This window comes from Thermobia domestica, chromosome 9 (assembly GCF_964235325.1).
Source record: "Thermobia domestica chromosome 9, izTheDome1.hap1.1, whole genome shotgun sequence".
In the NCBI taxonomy this organism is placed as follows: Eukaryota; Metazoa; Arthropoda; class Insecta; order Zygentoma; family Lepismatidae; genus Thermobia; species Thermobia domestica.
Genome location: NC_137462.1, coordinates 187,575,687 through 187,601,560, shown reverse-complemented (window position 1 = coordinate 187,601,560; position 25,874 = coordinate 187,575,687). Strand labels below are relative to the sequence as shown.

The 25,874-nt window shown below is 35.0% G+C and overlaps 1 protein-coding gene across 4 annotated transcripts in view; it reads left to right on the top strand.

The window, feature by feature from the left end:
• Positions 1-25,874, top strand: part of Gk1 (Glycerol kinase 1) — a 141,996-nt gene that overhangs the window by 74,187 nt on the left and 41,935 nt on the right. For all 4 annotated transcript variants that reach the window (XM_081725670.1, XM_081725669.1, XM_081725668.1 and 1 more), the window contains exons 7-10: positions 12,994-13,104; positions 15,550-15,806; positions 17,082-17,287; positions 17,946-18,089. In XM_081725670.1, coding sequence (XP_081581796.1) covers positions 12,994-13,104; positions 15,550-15,806; positions 17,082-17,287; positions 17,946-18,089 — 718 coding nt within the window. The remainder of the gene's footprint in view (positions 1-12,993; positions 13,105-15,549; positions 15,807-17,081; positions 17,288-17,945; positions 18,090-25,874) is intronic.

Genomic DNA, 25,874 nt, shown 5'->3' with positions numbered 1-25,874 from the left:
TGACGAAGTGAAAGTACAGTGTGTCCAATATACAATGCAACCCGAAGTTTGGGACAGTAGAACTTTTGAATCTGAAGCGATACACAAATAATGGTTATACCAAAATAAAACTGTTCATGCATATGTTCTTAAACTGGGAAACAACGACTGAAGTGCACTACGAACCACACAATGTTGCCAAATGTAGCCGAAGGTGTAAATCTATTTTTTGCAAAACACGTCAATTGACTTATAACTCATACGTATGGATATTCTGTCGTTAATTTTCAGTTTGTTTAGTTGAAGTAGCTTAGAAACTATGAAGCAGAAAAAAGAATTTTTCATTTCCACTGATAACTAATCGAATGAGGCCGCTGTAAGGGGCAACTAGGGAAATTGTATAGTTTTCATAAATTAACACGCTGAATTGGCAACACTGCTGATGTTTCAGTGCATCAAAAGGTGCGTTAAGGAACTGTGTACATTATGCAATTTCTCAAAACAATGAAAAAGAAACTGAAATTGTCATGATAAAACTTACTTACATTCACCCGGTCAACACTGCTATTCATTTCTATGGGGCTACTTAAAGCAAGAAGTATACAAGAACGATCCTAGAACTACACAAGACCTGAAAACGAACATTCGCAATGATATTGAGAACATTAACATTTATACTCTTCGTAAAGTTGCCGTCAACATGATGAAATATGTAAACCAGTGTTTTATTTAAAACCTGGGGCACTTCAGCATTTGCTGTAGAGCTGATAACTCATTTCGTGATGATGTCAGTGTTGCCGGGAGCATGCAAGTAAGAATTTTATCATGATAATTTCAAACTTTCTTTTTCATTGTTTTGAGAAAATGCATAATGTACACAGTTCCTTAACACACCTTTTGATGCACTGAAACATCAGCAGTGTTGCCAATTCAGAGGTTAATTTATGAAAACTACGATTTCCCTAGTTGCCTCTTATAGCGGCTTCATCCGATTAGTTATCGGTGGAAATGAAAAAATCTTTTGTTTCTTCTCCATATTTTCTAAGCTACTCCAACTAAGCAAACTGAAAATTAACTACAGGACATCCATACGTATGAGTTATGAGTCAATTTACGTGTTTTGCAAAAAAAATAGATTTACACCTTCGGTTACATCTGGCAACACTATGTGGTTTCTAGTGTACTTCAATCGTTGCTTCCTAGTTTAAAAATATATACATGAAAAAGCTTCATTTTGATATAACCATTATTTGTGTATCGCTTCAGGTTCAAAAGTTCTACTATCTCAAACTCCGAGTTGCATTGTATATTGGACACTCTGTAGTTTGGAACTCCAGCGGAAAACAGTGAGTTGGAGAATAAACTTCAGATTTCTTTTGATGTTTGTGAGAGAAATAAAAGCTGCATGGAGATCAGTTAAATTCCTCCAAGCAATTAGGGACGGATTGAATAATGTAATGGTTAACACACCAGCACTATGGACAGGACACTTGGTTTTCATTTCAGCCCAATTGCACTATACTATTCTACTGTTTGTTTCATTGAATTCTTACCTATAGGGGATGTGATGTAATTAAAAATGATTGTTTCCTCCATTTCTGATCAATGATCTAATTCAATCATTATACGTATTCATTAATATACAGGGTGTTACAAAAATGTCACAATATTTTCGAAATAGATTCCTCACATCAAAATAAGAAAAAAAAATATATATGAACCTGTAGTCGGAAGTGCATAATTTCGTAGTTATAGGATGTCGAAAACGTTAAAAAGGAACAAAAAGAAAAAGATCCATAGTCCTACTACTATAGGACCGATCGTAGTCTGGTCAAGACATCAGTGAGGAACTAGTATGTGAACTATCCAAATATCTATCTTACAGAACCTCCGGTACTTGCTTAATCATTTTTAGAAAGTTTGTTTGGGAGTACTTGATCACTCTCCATCTACCTCTCTAAAAATTGGTGTGCAAGTTCTGGAGCATTTGTAAACATGGCTATTTGGATAATTCTCATACCAGTTGCTCAATGTCGTCTTGACCCGACTACGAGAGTGGAGCTATGAACTTTCCAAGTTCACTTGTTTCACGTTTTCGGCACTCTATAACTCCGAAACTATGCACTTTTGAGCACAGGTTCATATGAACTTTTTTTTTTTTTTCTTATTTTGATGAGAGGAATCTGATCCCAAAATATTGTGACACATTTTTGTATAATATTGAGCTGTCTAAAGACAGTAGAACAATAATACGGTGTATTTAATTTGAATAGGCGATCACCGACCTTAAGAATGAAAATATGAGGCTGGTAAAGAAACCAATTAGGCAGCGAAATGGTTCGGGCACTGGTACGGTAAACCGGAGAACCGGAATCGACCTCCGGCTTATCACAATTTTTCATTCTTTGAATTCCATTGAATTCGCATCTATGGGGGGATATGATGTAACAAAACAATGTTTTATTTCCTTTCTATATTATAGCATTGAAAGTGACTATGTTTGGAACAGCCCGACCGATCTCGATCAAATTTTAAACGTAGATGCGGTTCTGGCCTGGGACTGTTTTTAGTTATTTACTTTGACGGTACAGTCCGCAGCAAAAAACCTGCAACATGAGCATGTAAGTTTATTGCGAAACGACGAAATCTTTTGCTCCAAAATAAGTTTGCAGGGGAGAACGCCGATGTTTCTCCTGGTGTGATCCGTGCCACTTAGACGTTATGTTGATTCCCTGCACTGTAAGGTGTAGTTTCACAATAAACTTACATAGGGGAGGGGGAGGAGGGGGCATAGAAAAAATAAATAAAACTTAATAACTCTTGAACCACCCGACCGATCTTGATCAAATTTTCCATGTGGAGGAGGTTCGGGACTGGAATGATTTTTATCACTTCACTTTGACGGAGCAACGTAGCGGATGGATGGAGGGGAGATATACAAAAATCAATAAATATAAAAATAAAAGTGACTATGCTCGTGAATTAATTACTTTTGAACCACCCGATCGATCTCAATCAAATTTTCAATGTATATGAAGTTCAAACGTGGGAAGTTTATCATTTCATTTTGACAGTAAATCTTAGGGGAGGGGGAGGAGAGGAGGGGAAATATATGAAAATGAATAAAGCTTAACTCTTGAACTATCCGACCGATCTCGATCAAACTTTCAACATAGATAAGGTGCGTGCCTGGGATGCTTTCTTCATTTCATATAAATATATAAAAATAAATACAAATAAATAACTCTTGAACTAGCCAACCGATCTCGATCAAATTTTCAATATAGATGTAGTCCGGGCTTGGGATGGTATTTATTTATTCACTTTGACGATAGAACTTGGGGGGAGGTAGGAGAGGGAGCTATATGAAAATCAAGAGTTATTAAGTTTTATTTAACTACCGCACAGAGTGACATTTTGATGATCTAGGAGGACAAAATTCATTTTTCCAAGTTATTAATATTCATATAACTGCTAGTTATTACAATAATAGAATAACCACAGTTTATCAAAACAACATTTGTTTCAAATTCTGTTATCTAATGTAGGCCATAGATAAGCCCAAACTTGTCGGAACACCTGCTCAGTGGTTTCGCAGTGCACGTTCGAAAATCTGTGTTGCGTCCTCGCTTGCCCAGTGTGGATCACACGAGTCGTGTAACAGCAAAAGTAAAGTGAGCATGTATTGGTGATCATATTACGTCTGTTCTGAATTGTAGTGTTTAGTTTCAAAACATTTTGTTCGTTCTGAAAAAAGGTTTGGGAAACTGTAAGTGTTAAACACACAATTATATTGTAATGTCAAAAAGAGCTTGAGAGTTTTAGTATATTATTCCGCATTATTCCAGTGCTAAATTGTGTGTGTTATTGCTGAGAATTCAGACTTTTCAAGAGTGAAAAGAGTTGTTGCGCAAATTTGCGCACTTAAAGGATTTTGGTTTTTAATTACAATGGCGCTACAAATGCCCTATCACACTTTGAGATATGGGTACAGAATTAAAGTTCGACGAGATTTGATGCCTTACTGACGCATGTTAAGCAATCAGTTGGCTGCTCCTCATTATCTGATGATGATTTATCATCTATTAAGGCGCCAGTTAGGACTTTTAGTCACAAACTTGAAGTGAAGTGGAAGACAGCATCAAGACATCGCGAACGTTTTCTGCAAAATAATTCCTCCTGGCTTGAAGGAAGTCTTCAATTCCCTGACCTCATAACATTGCAACCTAGTACATCCCAAGGTCATGTTGGAAGGCCACACAAATTCTTCAGTGACTGCAACCAAACGTCAATGAAGATTCTCATTGAAGAAACAAGCCATGAGGAACTGTCATTGGTTATTTAACTAAAACGTAGACAAAAAGGAAAGAGGGGTTCTGCTTCAATTGTGGAGAGGGACTAGGATGAAGAAGTCTCGTCTTGTATTCTTCCTATTGGCGAGCTTTCGGAGGAATAACAAAAGACCAGAAATAAGCACCACAGGTAATACAGGGAATTCTTAACGACGAATACATCAGGAACTAATACAAATAGCGATCTGCTTCACAGACTTCTCATTATCTCTGATCCAGTCATTGAAAGTTACCGATTTCCTCCAAAAACAAAACACAATCATATCGACGGAGAGGTACTTGATTTATTGAATGAGCCTTCTTTGCACACTTCCAACGAACATCGATCTTCATCAGATGACTCATCGGCCAACAGTAGCGGTTCAGAGGGTGATATGTGAAGAATTTATAAGTCAACATAATGTTTGACTGTCCAAATTATATTATATTTTGTGTTGTGTTATATAAAGTGGAATATGTGGTAAATGAAAACAACGGGGAGAAACAATTAATAAATATTGAACAAAAATGGTGAGAAACAGGAAACCAAAAGGTAGTCAGCATACTAAATAATTGCTTTTTATTTGTTTCTTTGTTGTATTCTCAGCCTGTTTCTTTTTTTATTATTATTATTATTTTCAACTATGCGAGTCCACTTTGCATGACGAACTTTGTGTTTTTTCCTTTTTCTTTTGTAATAAAAATAATAAAATATAAATTAATAAAATGATAAAATAAATGGCATGGCTTAAACTAATAAGGTATCATGCCAAAAAATAGCAGCCTTGCCTCATCCTGTTGAGGTTTCAAAACAAGAAAAGAAGAAAGAAAGAAACGAAATAAGAGAAAAAGTAGCAGAGAGAACAAATTGGTAAGAGACAGTTGCGTCTGCCATGAATAAGACCAGAAGAACTTGGCCAAGGCAGGGGGAAGCAGAGGATGTTTCCATGCTTTGTTTCAATAACTAATGGTCATTACTGTTTTTTACAATCAACTTTCCTCTCGTTGTCGTTTCTCTTTATGTGAACAACCCTGTCTTCCTCTTTATTTAACGTGTGTCTACGAAAGTTGTTATTGTTGCCGTGGATTTGTTACTACTTCTATTTTTTTTTAAAATATAGGGTTCAATAGCATGAGTTCAGTTATTTCTACTACTGCACCCCAGAAACGTACCTTATGTCACTTTAATGTGACGGATTCTTGATATAATAATTTTGTCCTCCTGGATTGGCAAAATGTTACATTGTGCACCGGGCCGATCTCGATCAAATTTTCAACCTAGATGAATTTCGAACATGAGATGATTTTTGTCATATCAGTTTAACGATGTAACTTAAAGAAGGGGAAAGTCATTTACAAATGATCGAAAATGACTGATATTAGTGTCGAATCGCTGAGATGTCGATGAGTTTTTGAGGTCGCTGAGATGAACAGTGACACTTCTGATACCATTTAAATCCAAATTCAGCCCTGCAAAAATTGTGGGAGGGCACAAGTATATATATATATATATATATATATATATATATATATATATATATATATATATATATATATATATATATATAGATAGATAGATAGATAGATAGATAGATAGATTCATTCATTCATTCATTCATTCATTCATTCATTCATTCATTCATTCATTCATTTATTCATTCATTCATTCATTTATTCATTCATTTATTCATTTATTCATTCATTCATTCATTCATTCATAAATAATCAAAATGACCAATATCAATGTCGAATTCATACTTTTCGCGTCGCTGAGATGAACAATGACACTTCCGATGCCGTGGCCCGCAACATGGGGAGGAGAGGGGATATATAAAAATAATCGAAAATGACCAATATCAAGGAGCGCTTTAGTAATAGTAAAAAGTGGCTGACTAACGAAACATATTACTATTTTATCTTAATTTAACACAGCGAAGCTGGTAATTGATGCTAGTATAAAATATACATGGAAATCTTAATTATTTCTTTGTAAACCATTGGTGAGAATCAACCCATTCCTTCCCGTTTTATGCTTTATCTATTTTTATTGAAGCGTTTTAAAGAACATTTTATTAGTTAAAACACTTTTTAGTAATATATGCATTATTTCTAATTATTTTGCGCATCAGTTTTGATTAAAATTCAAGTTAATTTCCACCATGTCATGTTTGTTTTTGTCCTTCGGAAGAGTTTTTTAAAAATGTTTGGTTTAGTTTTGTTCACGTGCTGAAGTGTGTATGTATGTATTGCATGCTCTAACGTCTCCGTCCGCCTAACCTCCAATCAAATCCAAATCAAGAGTTAAAAAAATTGTAATAATAACAATAATAATAATAATAATAATAATAATAATAATAATAACAAAAACTGTCGATTTGAACTCGCTCAGAAAGGTCCAGCAAAAAAAAAAAAAAAACTTCATGGATAAGTTCCTCCTCTCTGCTCCGTAATATGCTTGAAGTATGATCCAATATTTCTCTTATCCACAGCAACCATCTGGATAAATAAATATATATATTAAAATAAACACCAGAATTCAATTTTTCATTAACAATTTTATTCAACAACGTGATGGTTGTATATATGCACTAATACGTTAGATTAATGCATAGACATAAAACAACAATATCCAACATGTAAGAAAAAAATAATTTGAAATAATGAAAGGTATTAACTCTCTTGCTTCGTGTATGTCAGTTAATTCTAAATAACAATTCAAAATCAGAGTTGAACTCCTTCGTGGCTGAGAGGTTAGCGTACGCGCCTTTGGCGTGGGAGACCCGGGTTCGATTCCCGGTGGGAGCTCATGTGGTTCGGATTCCACGTTAATCAGTAGGTCCACGTCTCATATAGCCTCGCTGCTGAACGGGACGTAAAACTCAAAATCAACTCAACTCAAAATCAGAGTTGATCAATTTCAAGTAACAATACAAATTTCTCAATAGTTTTCAAAAGTTCCGTTTGATTATCGCGATAAATATTCAAAAATAATTCGGCCGAAATAATCTCGAACAAATAGTCTATATCAAGATTTCAAATTACTTCCAGATTAAATCAAGATTAGAATTATCTTAATCTTCTTTAAATCCAACAATTGATTTATTAGGATTCCTAATAACATGAAATTCTCTCAAAATTCCTATTCACAAATTAAACTTTAGTCAAGTAAGTAATTTCGTTCCAAAAATTATGATCAACCTGTATAGAGTCAAACCTTCACAAAATTTCAAATTCGCATTAATAATCTTTCTGTTTCAGTTCAAAATATTCACAATTCACAGTATGTATATTACTTTGATTTTTCTGTAATCGTGCCTTTGCCGTTGTTAAAATTTTATAAATCTAAGCATAACTCTCTCTTTGTCATGCAATTCATTCTCATTCATCCCAGCTTTACTACGGCAAATCACAATTCCATCCGCACTTATATTTTATCGGAAACCGAAGCTGGGCAAATACGGTTGATAAAACATGAGTACCGTAAAAATAGAAATATGTGTAGATGACTAGTTTACGTACAAATATCAACGAATAAAAATTATCCTACGATATAAATCACAAAACCTAATTAAACTGTGCGAAAAATATAATGTTACTGAATACGATTTACACAAATCGAAAGGACATCACGAGATTACAAATAAACAGATAGCAACAAATAGACAAATATCTTTTATGATTGTATTGATCTGTTTATTTATTTATTTATTCATTTATTTATTTATTTTCTCTCGATGAAAGGTGGCTAGGTGGCTTGATCAACAAATTAAAGTTTCACTTACTCACAATTAATCTTCGACCGGTCAGCTGATACCACTCGGGTCCTGGCGTCGAATCTACTGGACGTAAAAAAAAAAAAAAAAAAAAAAAAATCCACAGGAAAGTTTCTGTACTGGAGGCGGAATAAGCTTGGAGCTGCGTCGATTAATCTCGAAGGCTCAATATAGTTCCCCACTGGTAGGGATAAGCGATCATTCAAGCTGGTGCAATTATTTCCTGCTGCTCAATGGTTTGAACTCAAAGTCCACCGCATAAAAATTGAGACCACAAACGAATGTTAAAGTGCTAACACGTATATACGAGTCACTTCACGTGAGATTTCTACACACTGTTGGAATAATTATTTTATACGGATGCGTAAAATATCACTGACGATAAACTATAAAAATTGACTCTCCCATATGCAAACGACGATTCAGCGTGCGAAGCTCAACCCGTACAAGGGGAGCGTTTACGTATTATCTTTAGAACAATGCACCCCACTCGTCTTGGTGGGTGCTCTTCGAAGTGACAAACAGGCGCGCGTGCGAAACACTGAACGTTCTATTTAGCAAACCAAAACTTGTATATGGTCAACCGGGAAAATCCCGATTTTCTCTCCTAGCGTCGGGACCAGAATTATCGTCCAATTAGCTTTTGGTTATAAAAGTGCGTAGGTGGAAAGTGATTGTCCCGAAAATTAGACACGGAGGGACGTTCACCAAACATGTTACTATCACGTGATCAGTCCCTATTGCTCGACCATATATGGCCGTAAAACTCGAAGTGAGGCCTACCAACACAAATGCACAAAATACCAAACTAATGAAAAAAGCTTCGAGATTGTTCCTTTTATATACGAGGGTTGGTTCCTTTTATATACGAGGGTTGGTTAATAAAGTTTGAAATTAAGTCTGTCTTTTCCAATATCTTTTTAATAAGCTTCGGGTCGGTGATATTTCTCTTTCTAGATTTTTAATTTAACCGTATCTAGAGAGTGAAGGAATGCTACCGTCGTCAAAGAGAGCTCATGCATGAATTATACTTAAAAATCAATTAATCACCAATAACAAACCTAAATAGAATAACAAAAAATATTGGATCACCACGTTCTTACGTTCGTCCAAATTAAATTTTCTTTTTTTTAAAAAAAAAAAAAAGTTTTACTTTCGCTCAAACAAAAATCTCCATAAAAAAATATGGGGGAAGAAGTATACTACAAGGACCAGAATCCTAACTGGATATCGAAACCAAGATTTAAGCTAAGCAAAGCGGAACTACAATACACGACCGCACAATAAGAACACATAAGACATGACACTACTACTTTTTAATTAATAATTCACACTCACCTATTAACAGTTCCTTTGCTTTACATTCTCTAATACTATTGTGACAATCACCTCTGGACCTCTTTTGACTGAATTTTTACTAATAGTTGCATCCAAACAAGTTGGTCGAGTAAGGGCCAGTTAAAAAAAATAAATAAAAAAAATAAACTACGGCAAATTACCAGCCTAAATTTTCTACTTCCCAAAGCAGAAAACATTCCAAAACGAAAATAGGCATACAATTTAAACTCGCTGTCGAGCTGGGAAACTATATAAAGGATTTTTCTGCGATTTATTTAACTGAACACAATTTGTCCACCACAACTCCAATTTCCGGTCATTAATTATCACCAAAAAACTTGATTCAGTCACTAAAGCCACTGATCTCTGAGAAAAGTAATTCACGAAATAAAGTGAATACAATATAATGATCACACTTGGGATTGAAAATCACTATTATTAGTGGGCATCAAAATTACTCGATCTGACCCTCACGACTCGGTGCCTGGCTCTTCTTTATAGCACGTAATTGAAATAAACATTCAACTATTTTTACAAATTATGCTTAATATTGTGGCAGAATTATATGTTTGGAAGCACATAATATAATTACAACTCATTCTCCGGCACAATCTTCGAACTTGACCAATGCAGTCTACTTTGACACACAATGCCAAGCACTCCTTAAGCAGCAAACACGAACATAAAGCGAAAAAGGAGAACCACATCATTTGAACAACAAAAAGCAAGTCAGGCACCACAGAGTGATACGCTGACTCGAAGACAACGTTAACGAACAAGCCACGCCCCCTTTCACGCGATCGCATTCATTTTTTATCTCTTGCTAATCCTAACCAGTCTGACTTTTTTGAAAGGAACAAATCCGTATAACCAAAATTAATCGTTTTTAACCACAATAGAGCTACATACTATTAAACAAGACTTAATTCAGTAACATACAAAGTAACTATATCCATTTCCTTTTACAAATATAACTCATCTCTATTTCTTTTTCATTCTTTAATAATAATGATCCTTGGACGAGTCCATATTTCAGCGGGTAACAGGAAGCTCGAAATGACGAGTCGTTACAATGTAGACATTTATAAAATAGAATCTTTGTTTCTTGCTTCTAGTTCTTTTATAATGTTTATATTCGAGTGAAGGAATTTGGTTCACGAAATAGAAATTTCGCTTCGGAATCTTTATAAATAAGTAGATAGCATTCGTAGCATTAAAGTCGTGATATTTTGAAGTGAACAGTTAAACTTTTTTCCCGAAGTCATATAAAGTCGTATATAGCCTACGGAACACAGTGTTAGTTGTACAGTTTCGACAATATTTGTCTCTACAATCCTTTGTTTGTGTTTCCTTGGATATTATGCATCTGCACTCATTAGGATTTTCAGTTGTGCATAATTGTTGTTTGATTCATACATCACTCTGCAATTTGTTTTAATTACTGTGATTTCCCAATTTCTTTTGCAATCTAATATCATTAAGTTGGTGCACCAAAATGGCCGATTTCCAAATATATATCTGTATTTTATTGAAACAATTAAGGACTATCATGCCATAGTAAAAAGTGGACGTATTTCGATAAATTTTTAGTTGCTTTATTTATACTAATGTGAGGATATTGAATCAAATGAAAACATTTTCAAATATATCTGTCCATGAAACTACGAGAAAAATTATCTCAAATTTGGGATCTTTGAAGTACTCCTTATGCCAATGCACGCTTGTACACATTTCCAATTGCACTTTTTATACTGATTTCAGGATACTGAATCCAGTGGTACTATTTTCAAAATTTATCCGTCCTTGGGGTCACGAGAAAAATTACTTCAAAGTTGAGATCTTTGAAGTACCGCTTTCCCAATAGTAAAAATGCCCGCGCTTTGATATATTTCTAATTTCACTTTTTATACTAATTTGAGAACAGTGAATCCAATGGAACTATTTTCAAACAGGAATGTCCAAGGAGTTTCTAAAAAAAGTTCTCTCAAATGTGGGGTATAAATAAACATCCCAAATTTAGGATTTTTTTTCGTGACCTCATGGACGGATATGTTTGAAAATATTTCAGTTAGCTTGAGCATTCTCAAATTAGTATAAAAAGTGCAATTAGAAATTCATACAAGCGTGGGCACTTTTAATAGTGACATTATTGTTTGTTCTTTATTAAATCGTCCTCTCTTCCGCTTGTTTACCATCCCTATTGATTACCTGTCATTTTTTAACCGTTCGACCTGCTTTCACTGATATCTCAATTTAATTGTTTGAACTATAGGGACCACAACCACCAGGGTAAAGAGGAAACAATTCCACACGTGAATTTCTTTGTTTCTTTCACCTCGAAACAATAGTTTATGGAGAGGAGGCCACCAAATGGAAATCCAGCAGAACTTTTTTCGATTACTAACACTTCCTTGATCTATATTTATCTGATAATGCCTAAGTTTGCTGGGTGAAAACAAGAACAACTTACAAATCATACAAGAACATCAAAATCGAAACTTGAGATAGTTGTATAATGGTGTCAATTTCTTCTAAATAACCACTAAGGTTTTATTTAAATATATTAATAGCCGTTAACCCCTTCACGACAGAGGGATATATTTGTCCCATTTCTTTAAACTATCCTAAAATTGTACTAGATGATTTTAAATTTTTCAGTTTTTATGTGTTGTATGTTGTAGATACAGGAACTAAAGGTCCAATATAACTTAATGTAAGTAAATTGCTCCATAATAGTTACGTAATCAGCTTCTGGTTTTCTACTTTTTTACCAGCTACTTATGTATTTATGAAGTATATAGGAAACAATACTGTTAGCATACAGAAGCATTATAATTTATGCAGAGGAATACAAAAGTTTTGAAAAACTCATCATAGGTAGAACTGGTTATGCTTATTTGTTTAAAAATATCCCTGATTGACTATAGAAACATATTTGTACTAACCATAACTAGGTAATTGCCGAAGTGATCAACTTGCGATGACAATGTTTGGAATCTACATGTCAGCTTCCACTTAAATACCTATATATAGTGTCATGTATTAGTACCATATTTAAACCCCTCTTCTGTCAGTGATGTGGATATTAGTAATTTAAATTCATGGATATCCATGCCAGTAGATAACTTTAAGCTTGGCATATCATTATTAGATACACACAGAAGTTCAATATAAATATAAAATCTAACATCAGTAATTAAGGACAACATTACAAAATGAAAATTCGGCAAACATGGGCGTACTTGTGTTGAAATAAATGAAAAATTAGACGGTAGAAAATATGTTCAGATTAGTAGGTTCAGTATTCATCATAGAGTTTTTCTAGAAAGAAACCATTGTCCCACGCCATTAAATAAAACACTCATGAGTATTGAAAGTTACGACAAATTCAAACAGAACGATAGAAAAGTGAGCAAAAAAAGTTCAAGAAAATTAAAAAAAAAAGTCTAATCTCAATTGTTTTATTTAATTTCAGTAATAGAGTTATCTTTCGAAGTACAGTTATTAATGTATAATTTTGTTTGTAACGTTATAACAGAATTGTAATAATACGTACTTTATGTTCAACGTAGTGTTTAGGTGACCAACAAGCAGCATTACTGGGACAGATGTGTTTTGAACGAGGCCAGGCAAAGAATACATACGGGACAGGATGCTTTTTGCTGTACAATACTGGAAGATCTGTAAGTATTATGTAGTCTTGTTATACAACCTTAGATTTGTAAATACTGATATACAAAGTGACTCTCTGCTTTACAGTTTCAAGACCAGGAAATCCATTGTTAGTATGGAAGTTTATCTTTAAATTTTGAATGGCAATCAGTGTACTATGTGTACGTTGTTTCAAATTAAATGAAATATTTAATATTGAGAGAGAGATCTTCAAGTTAATTGTTTCCTATATTAGTAGCAAATATTTTAGTGAATAATCTATAAGCATAATATTGTAGATGATGAGTCCAGTCATTTTCTCTTTTTCTTTTCTTTTCTTTCTTTTTTCCGGCAATTCTTTTCCTATGTTTGTAAGTCATGTTACCCAGATAGAGGTTTACTTAAGTAAAAAGTACGTAATTATACCAATCTATCAACCTAAATTCGTATAGTGTCTTAGGAGTACCTTTTTAAATGTTCACGAAATGTAAAGTTCCCAGGGAAATAATTACTTAAATATTTGTTAAATTATCTTCATCAAAAACACTGAAGACTGAAAGACGTATAATAAGATTAAAAAAGACAAATTCCCTGTAAAAGTGGTCCGTCGTTTTTTAAATAACTCATACCCGGACAATGATTTCGACACATGAGTCACGTGAATATGACGTCAGAACGCAATCGGGTGCAATCCAGGAGCACTTAACATCCAATCTTGCATTGCCACATTTTGATTTTTGGTAAATATGGGTTGTATTGCTGCATAAGAGCAAATGTGAATTCTGCAGCGACACATTACCCGCCGTGTGAGCCAGATTCATTATGAGATATAGCAAGATATATTACTTTTGACAACTGCTTTAGAATCATTTTATCTGGTCTTTTGGGTAGATTCTATATGGCTCATTCTTTCCTTCCTTTTTGACGTTTTTCCCGAAACACTTCCAGTTCGATTGTACTAGTTTCTGTAGGTTCGTGGTTATGTGCTAAAGTTGTAATAATTTTTTACTTAAGTCTGTCTCTAGTTGAGATACACACTAGAGTTAGCATTTACGAGAACAAAAATGGTTGGAGCACCACCGGCTACTGTAAATGTTGCTAAAATTTCGTTGTGTCAAGGGTACGATATTTGAATTCGTGTGTGTACCAGATTTGGTACACGTTTAAAATAGGTTTCTTGAATTATTTTTATGTAAAGCTATTTTTGATGTTGAATTTTAAAATGATTACCATGTGTATTAATAGAATGTAGCCGTTAACATCACACATATACATATAAAAATAAATAAATAAAAAATCCGCCATTAGTATGGAAGCAGACAGAAACGTACTTCATCGCTAAGCTATGTTTTCTTTACCAGTGCGAAATTGACGAAACTTGTGCCCAGCGAGCACATTGCACGGAACACTTTTCTCAAAATATATTAGTCTTAGTTCCATTGCGTTTTCTTCGCTTACACAAAATGAATTTTCATCTTCGATAAGCGTTATTCGTTGTATTTGGCAAATTACGGGACTGTGCACATGGGATAATGGAATATTTTGTTTTAAGGGCGGTGCTTTTGTAATATTTTTTTAAAAAAATGGTGTACTAGTGCCAAAACCATTTTACACAATAGGGCACCTGCGTAATGGATTTGTGTTTTTTTACTACTATTGCACACAGCCTCTTGGCGTACCTGGCCTACGGCCATGCAGACAGTAAATTCAGGTAAGCTGAAATGTTATAATTTCCTTGCGGAATTTTAAGGTAATGCTACGAACTCGTAATAAAATTGTATAAAATCTGCTACTATTCCTTAAACTTATAGATATTTAAAAGACAAGCTGCGTTCTGTCTCTTATTATAAAAAAGGAAGTATCTCAGTCTGTGAGTAGCGTTAATTCCTAATGGTAAACATTTGCTGCTTCGCTACATTGGCTGCCTGTCTGCATACCTTTTAAAAATTAATAATGATAATGCTGAACATAAAGTGCTTTTGTTTATTATTAAGAAAAGGGCCCTATTAAATATAAATAAGGTTGTAATTTCTTAGGTAAAATCCACAAGCATTTATTCCATGCCAAGCACAATATAAGTTAGTAGCTAAGCAACATGAGCACAATATATCAACTACAGGCAGTTGTTACCGTTTACTTTTAGAACAGTGCAATATTTAACAAAATTTATTTCCAACCCACATGAAGCATACTGCCGTGAGCAGGCCGAAACACACATTTAGATTTAAGGATTTTATATTTGTGTAACTGCAAGTTAGTTGAGGGAGAGGGGAAAAAAGTTAATTTTAAACAGTTATAATTTAATTAAGCAAAATTTCAACCTATACCATACAGCGAGTCGAAGGCTTCGGGGAACAACTAGTGTTTAGCAGTATGTAAATAACTCAAGTTAATTTTATTTGTGTGTGTATGCTGTGATTTTTTCATGAGTCAGTTCTTCCACTAATTGTTAATTCTTACTCTTGTTTTATTTTTAGATCATTCAGTCAACACATGGATTACTTACAACAGTAGCCTATCGTCTAGGGAAAACAGCACCAGTCATTTATGCTCTTGAGGGTTCAATAGCTGTGGCTGGAGCAGCAGTAAACTGGTTACGTGATAATATGGGCATATTAAATGACGTTTCAGATATGCAGACATTAGCTAAGAGTGTTAAAACAACTGGAGGTGTTTACTTTGTACCTGCATTCTCAGGCCTTTATGCTCCCTACTGGAGAAAAGATGCTCGAGGGTAGGCAGATTTAAGTATTTAGTCTTTTCGTTTTGCTTTTATTTATTTATTTAACGTTCCACGATTATGCACCGATGCTAAGGGAGATGGTGATTATGATGGAATGACAAAAGTGAGAGAAAACGGAAGAACCCGGAGAAAACACAGTGTTTAGCCACTACAAAGTCTATTTGGCGGGAGCTGGAATCAAACCAAGGATTCCACGCACCAGAGGTGAGCAATCTATAGACCCCATTTAGTCCATTGTCAGTGTATATTCGTTGTAAAAAGAAAACACGATTTCTCTACTGTTTCATCTTTATTTAATAATACCTTCAAAATTTAGTGATCTATGAATTTATTAATAATTAAACATTAACTCATGTGAATGCGTATATGATTATAGAATGTTTCTGCAGTTAAAATATATTCACAAGTATTCAAAAATTTAATTGGATGATTTTGCATTGAAAAAGTACTTTTGAAAATTCAGCGGAACTCACCGTTCCAAGGTTCTTACAAATTCAACCGGAAAACATGTCAGCTATTAGTAATAATAATAATAGATGATGGTAAGCGCATACGCGCACACAACACGAATTATGAAAAGTGAAGCAATCTTTATCTTTTATTGTCTGTTTTACTCTTAGATCTTTCTAGTATTATTATATTGAAAATCTGTAGCGAGAAAAGGGTTATCACATAATTTTCTAAAATGATGGAAATCGAAGAAAGGAAACGTAGTGTTATGTAGGAGAAAGTACTTAGGAAGGGGAAGGATATTGGTTTGTATTAGTTCCAATTATACCTCATATTATGGTTAATTACCAGAGAGACGCCTCCTTTATGTTAACAGAGCTTTTTTATAGGGAGAAAAGAAAAATGTTATCGATAAACATTGTAAAAAAAAATATTTAAAAAACATTGAACAAAGGAGATAATTTCTCAATTTCTTAGAAGCTGATTTTTTAAATACATGTAGAAGAAATAGATGAGTAGTTTCTATTTTTATCTGCTTTCAAATTAATTCTATAGGTTTTAAAATGTTAATTTGAAATACACTCTTAAGAACTGTCAGAGTGTAATTCTCTAATCAATAAGTATATAAAGAAATCAATATCATTGTGAATATATTTAATTATAATTAAATTCGGAGAATCCTATTTTACATTATATATATATATAAAACTTTGTGTTAATGTCTAATGCCTTTTCAGGCGACTTAAACAGATTTTCATTCCAAATCATTCGTTGCCTATATTAAGTAATCCTTTTCATTAACTTTGTTTTTTCCAGTGTGTTTTGTGGCCTTACTCAATATACCTCAAAAGGTCACATAATTCGAGCTGCCTTGGAAGCTATATGCTTTCAAACTCGTGACATTTTGGAAGCAATGAAAAAGGACAGTGGTATTACGTTAAGTAAACTTCAGGTTGACGGCGGGATGACGAGTAATGATGTTCTGATGCAACTTCAGGCTGATCTTGTGGGAATTCCTGTTGGTAAGAATGCTGTCATTTGGTTTTATTTAATTTACACTTGCATTTTTTATTAACAACTGTAGGGCTACAGTAAGCAAATTCGAAAGCTTGGTATTGTTGTGTGATATTATTTAAAAAGGAAAAAGGGAAATCTTTGTAATCGTGCTTTGTAAGATTACACCTCAAGATTTGCCAAGGATGGCGGGAAAAATTCACATTGCTCCCTATAACTTTTTTTTTTTTTTGTTATTCAGTGAAGAATCTCTATGAAATGCATAATTATTATGTAACTATTATGCAATATTTTTTGTAAATATCCTCGATTGTACATATCAAATTCATTATCATATTTATCTTTAAAACAAATTAAGAGATCGTATTTACTGATATTACTGCTTATTGGCTTTATCCTAAGAAATGTTTTTGTTTATTGCATGGTGTTTGTTTTAAATATATAATGATTCTGATCTCGTAAAACTAATTTATCTAACAGTTGGACTGTAATTAAAATTACATGTACCAATTTTCTAAACTGAAGAAAAATTCTTTTTTACCCATTTCATTTTGTTTCCATTTCATTTACGGTTTTGCTTTTATTTTCGGTGAACCAACATTCTATTTCTTTAAATTATTGAAACTAAGATATAATATTAAAGATTGATCTTAAAATATTTTTCAGTCCGTCCAACCATGGCTGAAATCACGTCTTTGGGTGCTGCAATGGCAGCAGGAAGTGCAGAAGGCATTGGTGTGTGGAAATTGAACGCTGAAGATACCCAGTCTATAACAAATGATACATTCCTCCCATCGGTTTCGGAAGATGGTAAGTAAGAAAGTTAAAAATAAGTTAATATTTAATTTCACCGAAGCATTATGTTGTAATTGTGTCCTCGCCCTAACCGAACTGAAATACCTCTTCGTGAGACCAACAGTGACAAGTCTGGGTTAGAGGGAAGATGGGTGACTATTCGTACTCACCAAATGGAATTTACAGCGTCCACCCAGCATCGTGAGGACAAATGGGGAGCTACTTGAAAGAAAAGAGCAGTCTGGAGTAGACTGGAAAAGCCGACGTGCTGTTACTATATAGCGAATGTAGGAAGAATGCTATACTGTCGTGTATGGCGTACACCGAGAGATAAACGACGCCAATAATTCTTTGTGAATCTGTTTAATGAGGGGAAATGGAACACCTCATCATCGTACGAGAAACAAACAGTGACTGGCATAGCGGGGGAGGTTAGTGTTCTAGCCGCTGTCGTGATAGATCCTGAAGTTAGCATACGTTCAGTTGCAGAGGATTCTGGCCTGAGTCAGGCACGTGTTGTTCGTATCCTCCATCGTTACAAGTTCCACCCGTATCATGTGTGTCTACACCAAAATCTATATGAAAACGATTATCATATTCGTCAACAGTTCTATGAATGGACGTAAGACCAGAATGCATCTGACTTGTCTTGCATCCTGTTTTCTGAAAAAGCAACATTACTGATAGACAGGTAAACCTCCGAAACCTGCATTATTGGTTTGTCGACAATTCTAACTGGGTACGTTAAGTATAACGACAGCATCTGGTGTATGTGTGATGTGGAATAGTGAACCAATATATCATAGGGCCCTATTTTATTAAATGCATATTAGATTCCTGAAAGTGTGTACACTTAATAAGGAACAACTTTCCATCGATGTTAGAAGACATTCTACAGGAGACTGGAAGGAACATTACTCTCAGCACGAAGGCCGCCAGTTCACAGTGCAGGACGCATGAACTTCGTTACCGGAGTGTTTTCTCATCAAGGATTCAAAGAAAATAGCCTGCCAATTAGCCAACCTGTACCCCGTATATGACCCTGTAGATTTTTTCCGTGGGATGGCAAAGGACACCGTGTACAATGACATATCAACGACTCGCAACGATATAAATCGCTGTATTACTGCAACCTGTTCTACCATTTTGACTGATATGTTACATCATCTGCAGCAATCTTTACTTGCTGGACTGGAGACTTAACATGCAACTTGAACATAACTTGTGAATGTGTGTGTTGTATTGGAAATATTAGTACATCGTTTGACCAATTTTGCTTCTTCTTTACTTATACTTTTGAATGAGACCTGGCACTCGTCCTTAATTTATTTCGACGATATCTCTCGGTATATTTGACTAAACGCATGCAATAAACACCACTGACATTCTCACCGTTTCTACTAAACCCCGTTCGACTTTTTTAATGTACTACATATATTAGTCCTTCTATACCCTTGACGTCTGTAAAAACAGCACATAGAATATGTTTTCCATTTCCGACCAATTCGCGGTGCAAGTTTTAGGTGAATCACCTTGTATAATTTTAATTCAATGACAGGGTTCATGTTTCATGTAAATTTCGGTGTGAAAAGAAATATTAACGTAATAAAATGCAAAGAGAGACAAATAAGTGCTACATTATGAACTGTCTAAGTTGAGACTTTTTAAAGATTTTTAATAAACTGATAAGCTGTAGTATTGTAACCGTTTTCCGGATCTGCCCCCCTGCTGTCCCACCAACGAGTACTTTTAGGAAATCTGAACTTACCTGGTTAATACATCAAAGAACATTTCCAAAAAGAGATTACATAACTTTTCCCGGATCGCCCTCAGGTCTCAACAATGAGATGAGCATCAAGCACCGAGAGGTTCGGATGTCTCGTCTTGAAATCCTCACGGACATCCAAATGATCGCTGCGATCACAACACACACAAATATCATTCACACATGCAAAGAAAACACATTAAAATAATGATACTATGCTTATTTATTAAATGCACTATGTTAAAAAAATGTAGAAGAAAAACAATCACAACACTGAACACTGATATGGATATAGACACTTGACTATTTCCACAAACAAAATTACACTTGACATTTCACGAGATAATAGCCCTTTGTATCACTGTATAAATGAATGAAAGATTATATTTGGGGGTTCACCACAAACACTTTTCTTACACTGTGACGTTGGGGTTAACACTGTGGGGTAATACTGAAGTAATCCCACGATGTAAGTTCCTAGCTGCTGCGAGAAGAGTCGATATCCAGCAGAAAAAATACAGGTAGTCACAATGTTGGGGTTAGGATATTGGAGGACCCGGGACTTCACTAAGTGAGGGCTAGCCGTGATACCAGTCCTTGATCGGCTATGAAATGTGTACGCCTTTACATAATTCTGCAGCGACTTCGACGAACGTGTTCGCTATCTTCATACGCGGAGAAAAACTCCCCGAGTCCTAGTGTTCTAGGCGTAAGCTGGATTGACCAACTGGTCAATGTTGGCAGTTCATTTTAAAATGTAATCAGGTTAAGCCACCTATATGGATATGCAAATTAAATGTTAAAAGAATTTGCATTAATTCACAGTTCACTGGCTACAACGCAGAAAAACACGATAACTTGGTCGTGAGAACGTGAAGATAAAAACGGACTGAGCGATATGGTTGGCGCCGGTGAGTCGTTCAAACACTGGTCTGCTCTGGCGTGCCGCCAGTATTTCCAGAAATAATTGAAGAAAGCACTTAATTTAGTTCCAGATAACTATAGAACATAGTCTTCGCATATTAATGAGTAAGGAAGAAACACTGACAAGAAGACTTACAGAAGTGTCACTCACCGATTTGAATGAAACTTTACACACTTGTAGAACATCGAAAAATAATCGACACATATTTTTTTTTTTCGGCAGTGGTGAAGATTTAAGGGTAGAAACCACCCTTTGAACGTTAGGAGTGGTCTCCAAGCATAGACAGAAAACGATCATTTAATATAGATAATATAAATAGCATAGACAGAAAATATACTGCCAGGGGGTTTTAGGACAGCTGATTCAGAATCTGACGTCAAAATCAGAAAATTCAAAATGGCGGATCCAATATAGTGATTACAATTACAAGATGTCTTCTGGTTTGAAATTCTATGCAGTTAACCAAGAACAATTATAGTTGGCAGGGGTTACTACGAGAAGGAAGACCGATTTGAAACCTCTTTTCAATTGATCTGAATGCTTGATTAAAGTGAGTATCTGCACCTCTCGCTATTCGGGATGCTTATGTAAAGTGAGTCCCCTCGCCTCTCACTATGTCAGAACTTCATATATCCTCGATTGTTATAATTATGAATTTATTGAGAAAACGCTTCACAGTAATATTTCGTATAAAGTGTATGATGCATAAACAGTGTTTACATCAAGCTCACCTTATTACAGCAATAACTGTGACAAATCGCAAAATGCAGCACAATCATCTTCAAATAACTATTTTTGCATCACGCATATCTAATAAACTTTGCAAATCTAGTAGAAGAAAACTGATTATGAATCAGTGATTTGGATCTAAATTATTTTACGGAGATGTAAATTTATGTTATAGTTGTAGAGAACAATATCAGCAAAATGTATCTAGAAGGTTTTCCACGGCCTAAAGACGAACACATCAAGAGATTGAATCCTACCAGTTGTTAGTGCAGAATGATTTCTTTTTGAGGTACTCTTTTGTTCGTAAAATAGGTTGAAAAGTTGATGAATTGTGACCACGAATCTAATAACAAAATGGACTCCACATTAAACATTAGGAGAAAAACCTCTTGAAACCATGATCTCAGAAGACCTGATGTTAATTTCCCCGAATATGATGCTTTCACAAGGACATTTTCAGATTAAAAGAGGTTGTTTTGGATTATAGGGTCAAATGTTCCATTTTTTTCCTGCAAAATAATTAACAACGGTGATAACAACACCATTTTCAGAAAATAAAGGCTGTATGGTGTAGCTAGGAGTTAGATTTATTGATTGTGCCACACTTTCTACTTTTTGTGTCCCTGTAAACGTTATAGTGAGAAGTGCAGACACTCACTTTAATCAAGCATCTCATTAAAAGGAATACAGAAAGGGGTTTTAAAATGGTCTGCAACCTCCTCGCGGTAATCTCTGCCAACTATAATTGTTCTTGGCTAACTGCAGAAAATTTCAAATCAGAAGACATTTTGTAATTGTAATTACTATATTGGATCCGCCATTTTGATTTTTTTAAATGTTGACGTCAGATTCTGAATCAGCTGTCCTAAAACCCCCTTGGTAGTATGTTTTCTTCTAAATTAAATGATTGTTTTCTGTCTATGCTTGGAGACCACCCTTAAGTTCAAAGAGCGGTTTCTGGTTTCTACTCTTAAATCTTCACCATTGCCGATACAAAAAAATACGTGTCGATAATTTTTCGATGTTCTACAAGTGCGCAAAGTTTTATTTAAATCGGTGAGTGACATTTCCGTAAGTTTCCTTGTGAGATTCAAGTATGAGAAATGCGATTATCATACATATAGTTCAGATAATGAATGTAGTCATGTTATTCCCTAATATTCTTTCACGGCGAAACAGCGTTTCGCATATATGTATGAGTGAACGATGAAAGACTTTTTTGTTCTTGGTTCGTGGGAAAGAAATTGAATTACTTGTAACTCCCACCGAAGAAAAGAAGTTATTTGCGTCGCAAAAATAAAGTATAAATTGAACAATGATTTCTGTCTTACAGAATATACAGAGCGTCCACAAAAATTACTTATAGAACTTGGTAACGGTTATAGTATAACTAAAGACGAGCAGTTATGGCAAAATAAAATATCAAAAATGGCAGGCAAACTTAATTTTAAAAATAGTATTAACAAATGGCAGTTTATATTCATTGTATTTACTGTCATTAATTTATCAAAGTCTCACATTAAATGCTTTAATCTCATTAAAAATTGTTAAAATCACTAATTAACTTTAGCACTAAATGATTAAAGTAATCAGAACACGTGAAAACAAAGAAAGACACAGAATATCCATTAAACGAAGAAAGTGGAACATTAGATATATTTTCAACTTTTATCTTGAGCAAGAATCTACGTGACATTGTCTTTTTTTTTTTTTTTTTTTTTTTTTTTAATTTACAAGGTAATTTATATCCCATTAAATTTAGATGCACCGTATCTTTATTTGTTCACATTTCTTTTTTGTCATTATAATAGCTTAGAGGACTTGGATATTAAAATAAATAAATTTATTAGTGCCCGTTTGAATATATGTTTCAAATTTTTTATTCTTTCTTTCTTAAATAATCATGTTGTATCGATGAATAAAAAATACTAGTGTGCATACGACTATTAGAGTCATTCATTTCTGTTTTATTACGTATTTATTTTAAAAATTCCCTGATCTCTTTTCAACATAATAGCGACATCAGCTGTGCTTTCCATGTATATGGTTGGACAACGATGATTTATCTCCTCTGGTGAAGAGAATTTAATTCCATATCTCACAGTTGAGCTGTATGCCACGATAATAGCGAACAATGTGACTTGAATTTCCGGTAGAAAGGTGAATAAAGCTTAAGAAGCAACCATAAAATGGCAAATGTGATCAGTCGTTACAGATGGCATTTATTCTGGATTTCCTGTAAAATGGCAAAATATTGCATTTATGGCATTTTTTTCACAACTGCCAGTCTTTAATTATAACGCTAAAGTTCAAAGAATTAGGTACAAGGTGATAGGAATGAATTCTTAGACTACTTTAAAGACTAAAATTGATACCCCTGTAAACAAATTATTAAAAACAATGAGTGGAAACACTAATTCGTTGATTGTTTCTGTAAAACTTTTACTAGACGGTTTCCGCCACTTAACTCTGGAACTACAGACAAAATTTTATACCTTTCAATACCAACGGGGTCCAATGGACCCACGGTGATTATTTTGCTTTTTTTCTAGCCAATATGTATACTTTTGGAAGAGAGAAGCAATTTTTATTAATTAGAACATCAATGAAATACACTTACGTTTAATGTTTTTCTCTCTTTAAGGAAAATAACGTATATTTTTTATTTATGAAGTAACAAATACTAAGATACATAACATTGAAATGTAGACGTCAGAAATGCATTCCTATGTAACAAAAAATAAATTTACATAAAATTTTCCAGAGTTTTCACAAACTCACAGTGGTTCTTTCATTTTAGAGAACAAATGAGTCACATGGACTCTTGTCCGGTGAGTAGGGTGTGCTCTAGAACCTCCCACCTCCATCGTGCAAACAGATTTCTAACAGGAATTGCATTGTGACAATGGGCGGATCATTTATGAAGTTGGGTCGTTTCCTGCGCAGTGCACGACGAAGACGTGGTTCCAGAAACATGTGGTAGTGCACTATATTTATGGTCTGGTTCTGAGGGACTGCGTGCCGTAATATGACACCACGTACGTCGTATGGTACTATCAGCATCACCTTCATATTTCCCCTAGGCTACACTTACTTTCATGCTGACGCAGCTTCTTTTGTCGGGGCGATGATGGGTGGCACCTTTTATTGAATTGGCGCTTAAGTTCTGGCTCATACGAGCGCGGTGCGATAATCCTGTCTCGGAACACGCGACCTCGCGTCTGTCATGTGACAAATGATCACCGGTCAGGGCATATCTGTGTGATTTTTGAATGCCTGTAAAATGGTGCGGTGGCCACCGTCATGCCATTTTTCGGTAACCAAGAACATTGTACAACAAATTCAACACTGTAGTGTGGGATGTTCCTATCTGATTAGCCAATTCATTGTCAGACTACCTCCTGTAAACATGCAGCAAAGACTGAATCAATTCAATGACTTTGTTTCCGATCCGTGGGGGCACGGTGGCTCAATGGTAGAGCGTTCACCTCCGGGTGCTTGGGGTCCTTGGTTCGATCCCAGCTCGCGCCGTGTGGACTTTGTGGTGAACATACACCGTACTCGTGGGTTTTCTCGGGGTTCTCCCGTTTCCTCCCACTTTCTTCATTCCACCATTTCACTCATATCTTATCACCGCCTCCTTTAGCCTAACCGGCATAATCGTGAGACGTAAAACTTAGATTTCATTTCATTTGTTTCTGATCCTATGTCGATCTCCACCTGGTTCCTGTTGCACACTATCATCTCCTACACAAAACCGTGCAACCCAAAGGATCGCAGTTCGATACCTCAATACGTCATTACCACATGCTTCACGTAGTCCAGAGTGACATTCCTTGGCGTTTTCTCCACGGGCCACTTTGAATATTATCAATGCGCGTTGTTCTAACTTGGAAAACACACCCTTTAGAGCGGTGTGATTTGACAACCTACATTCAACACACACCACTACTATTGCAGTAGCACCTACTCTAGCGCCGCCACCCACGTTGTATAGCTCCACATACCCTCTACATGTGTTGTCAACAGCAGCACGAGCAAAACTCCTTGCGCGAGGATAAAACAATGTTGCTGTGTCTTCTTTCCAGCTCTCATATTTATTTCTAGCTTCACCATCACTATTAAAATGCTAGTGCTGCCATCTACAATGCACAATTTCAAACGAAGCTGAAGTTTGAAAATATGTTTGCACTCAATAAAGATCAGGGTCCAATGGACCCGCTTGGGACTTAATGCTATAAATTACTAAACCTACCACATGACTTACAAAAATAAAATAACACCTAAGTAATTTAAAACAAGAATGCAAACAGGAAAAAAGTCTGAGAATATCAATACCTCGAAACGTACAGTATCATTATAATTACTGACAAAAGAATAT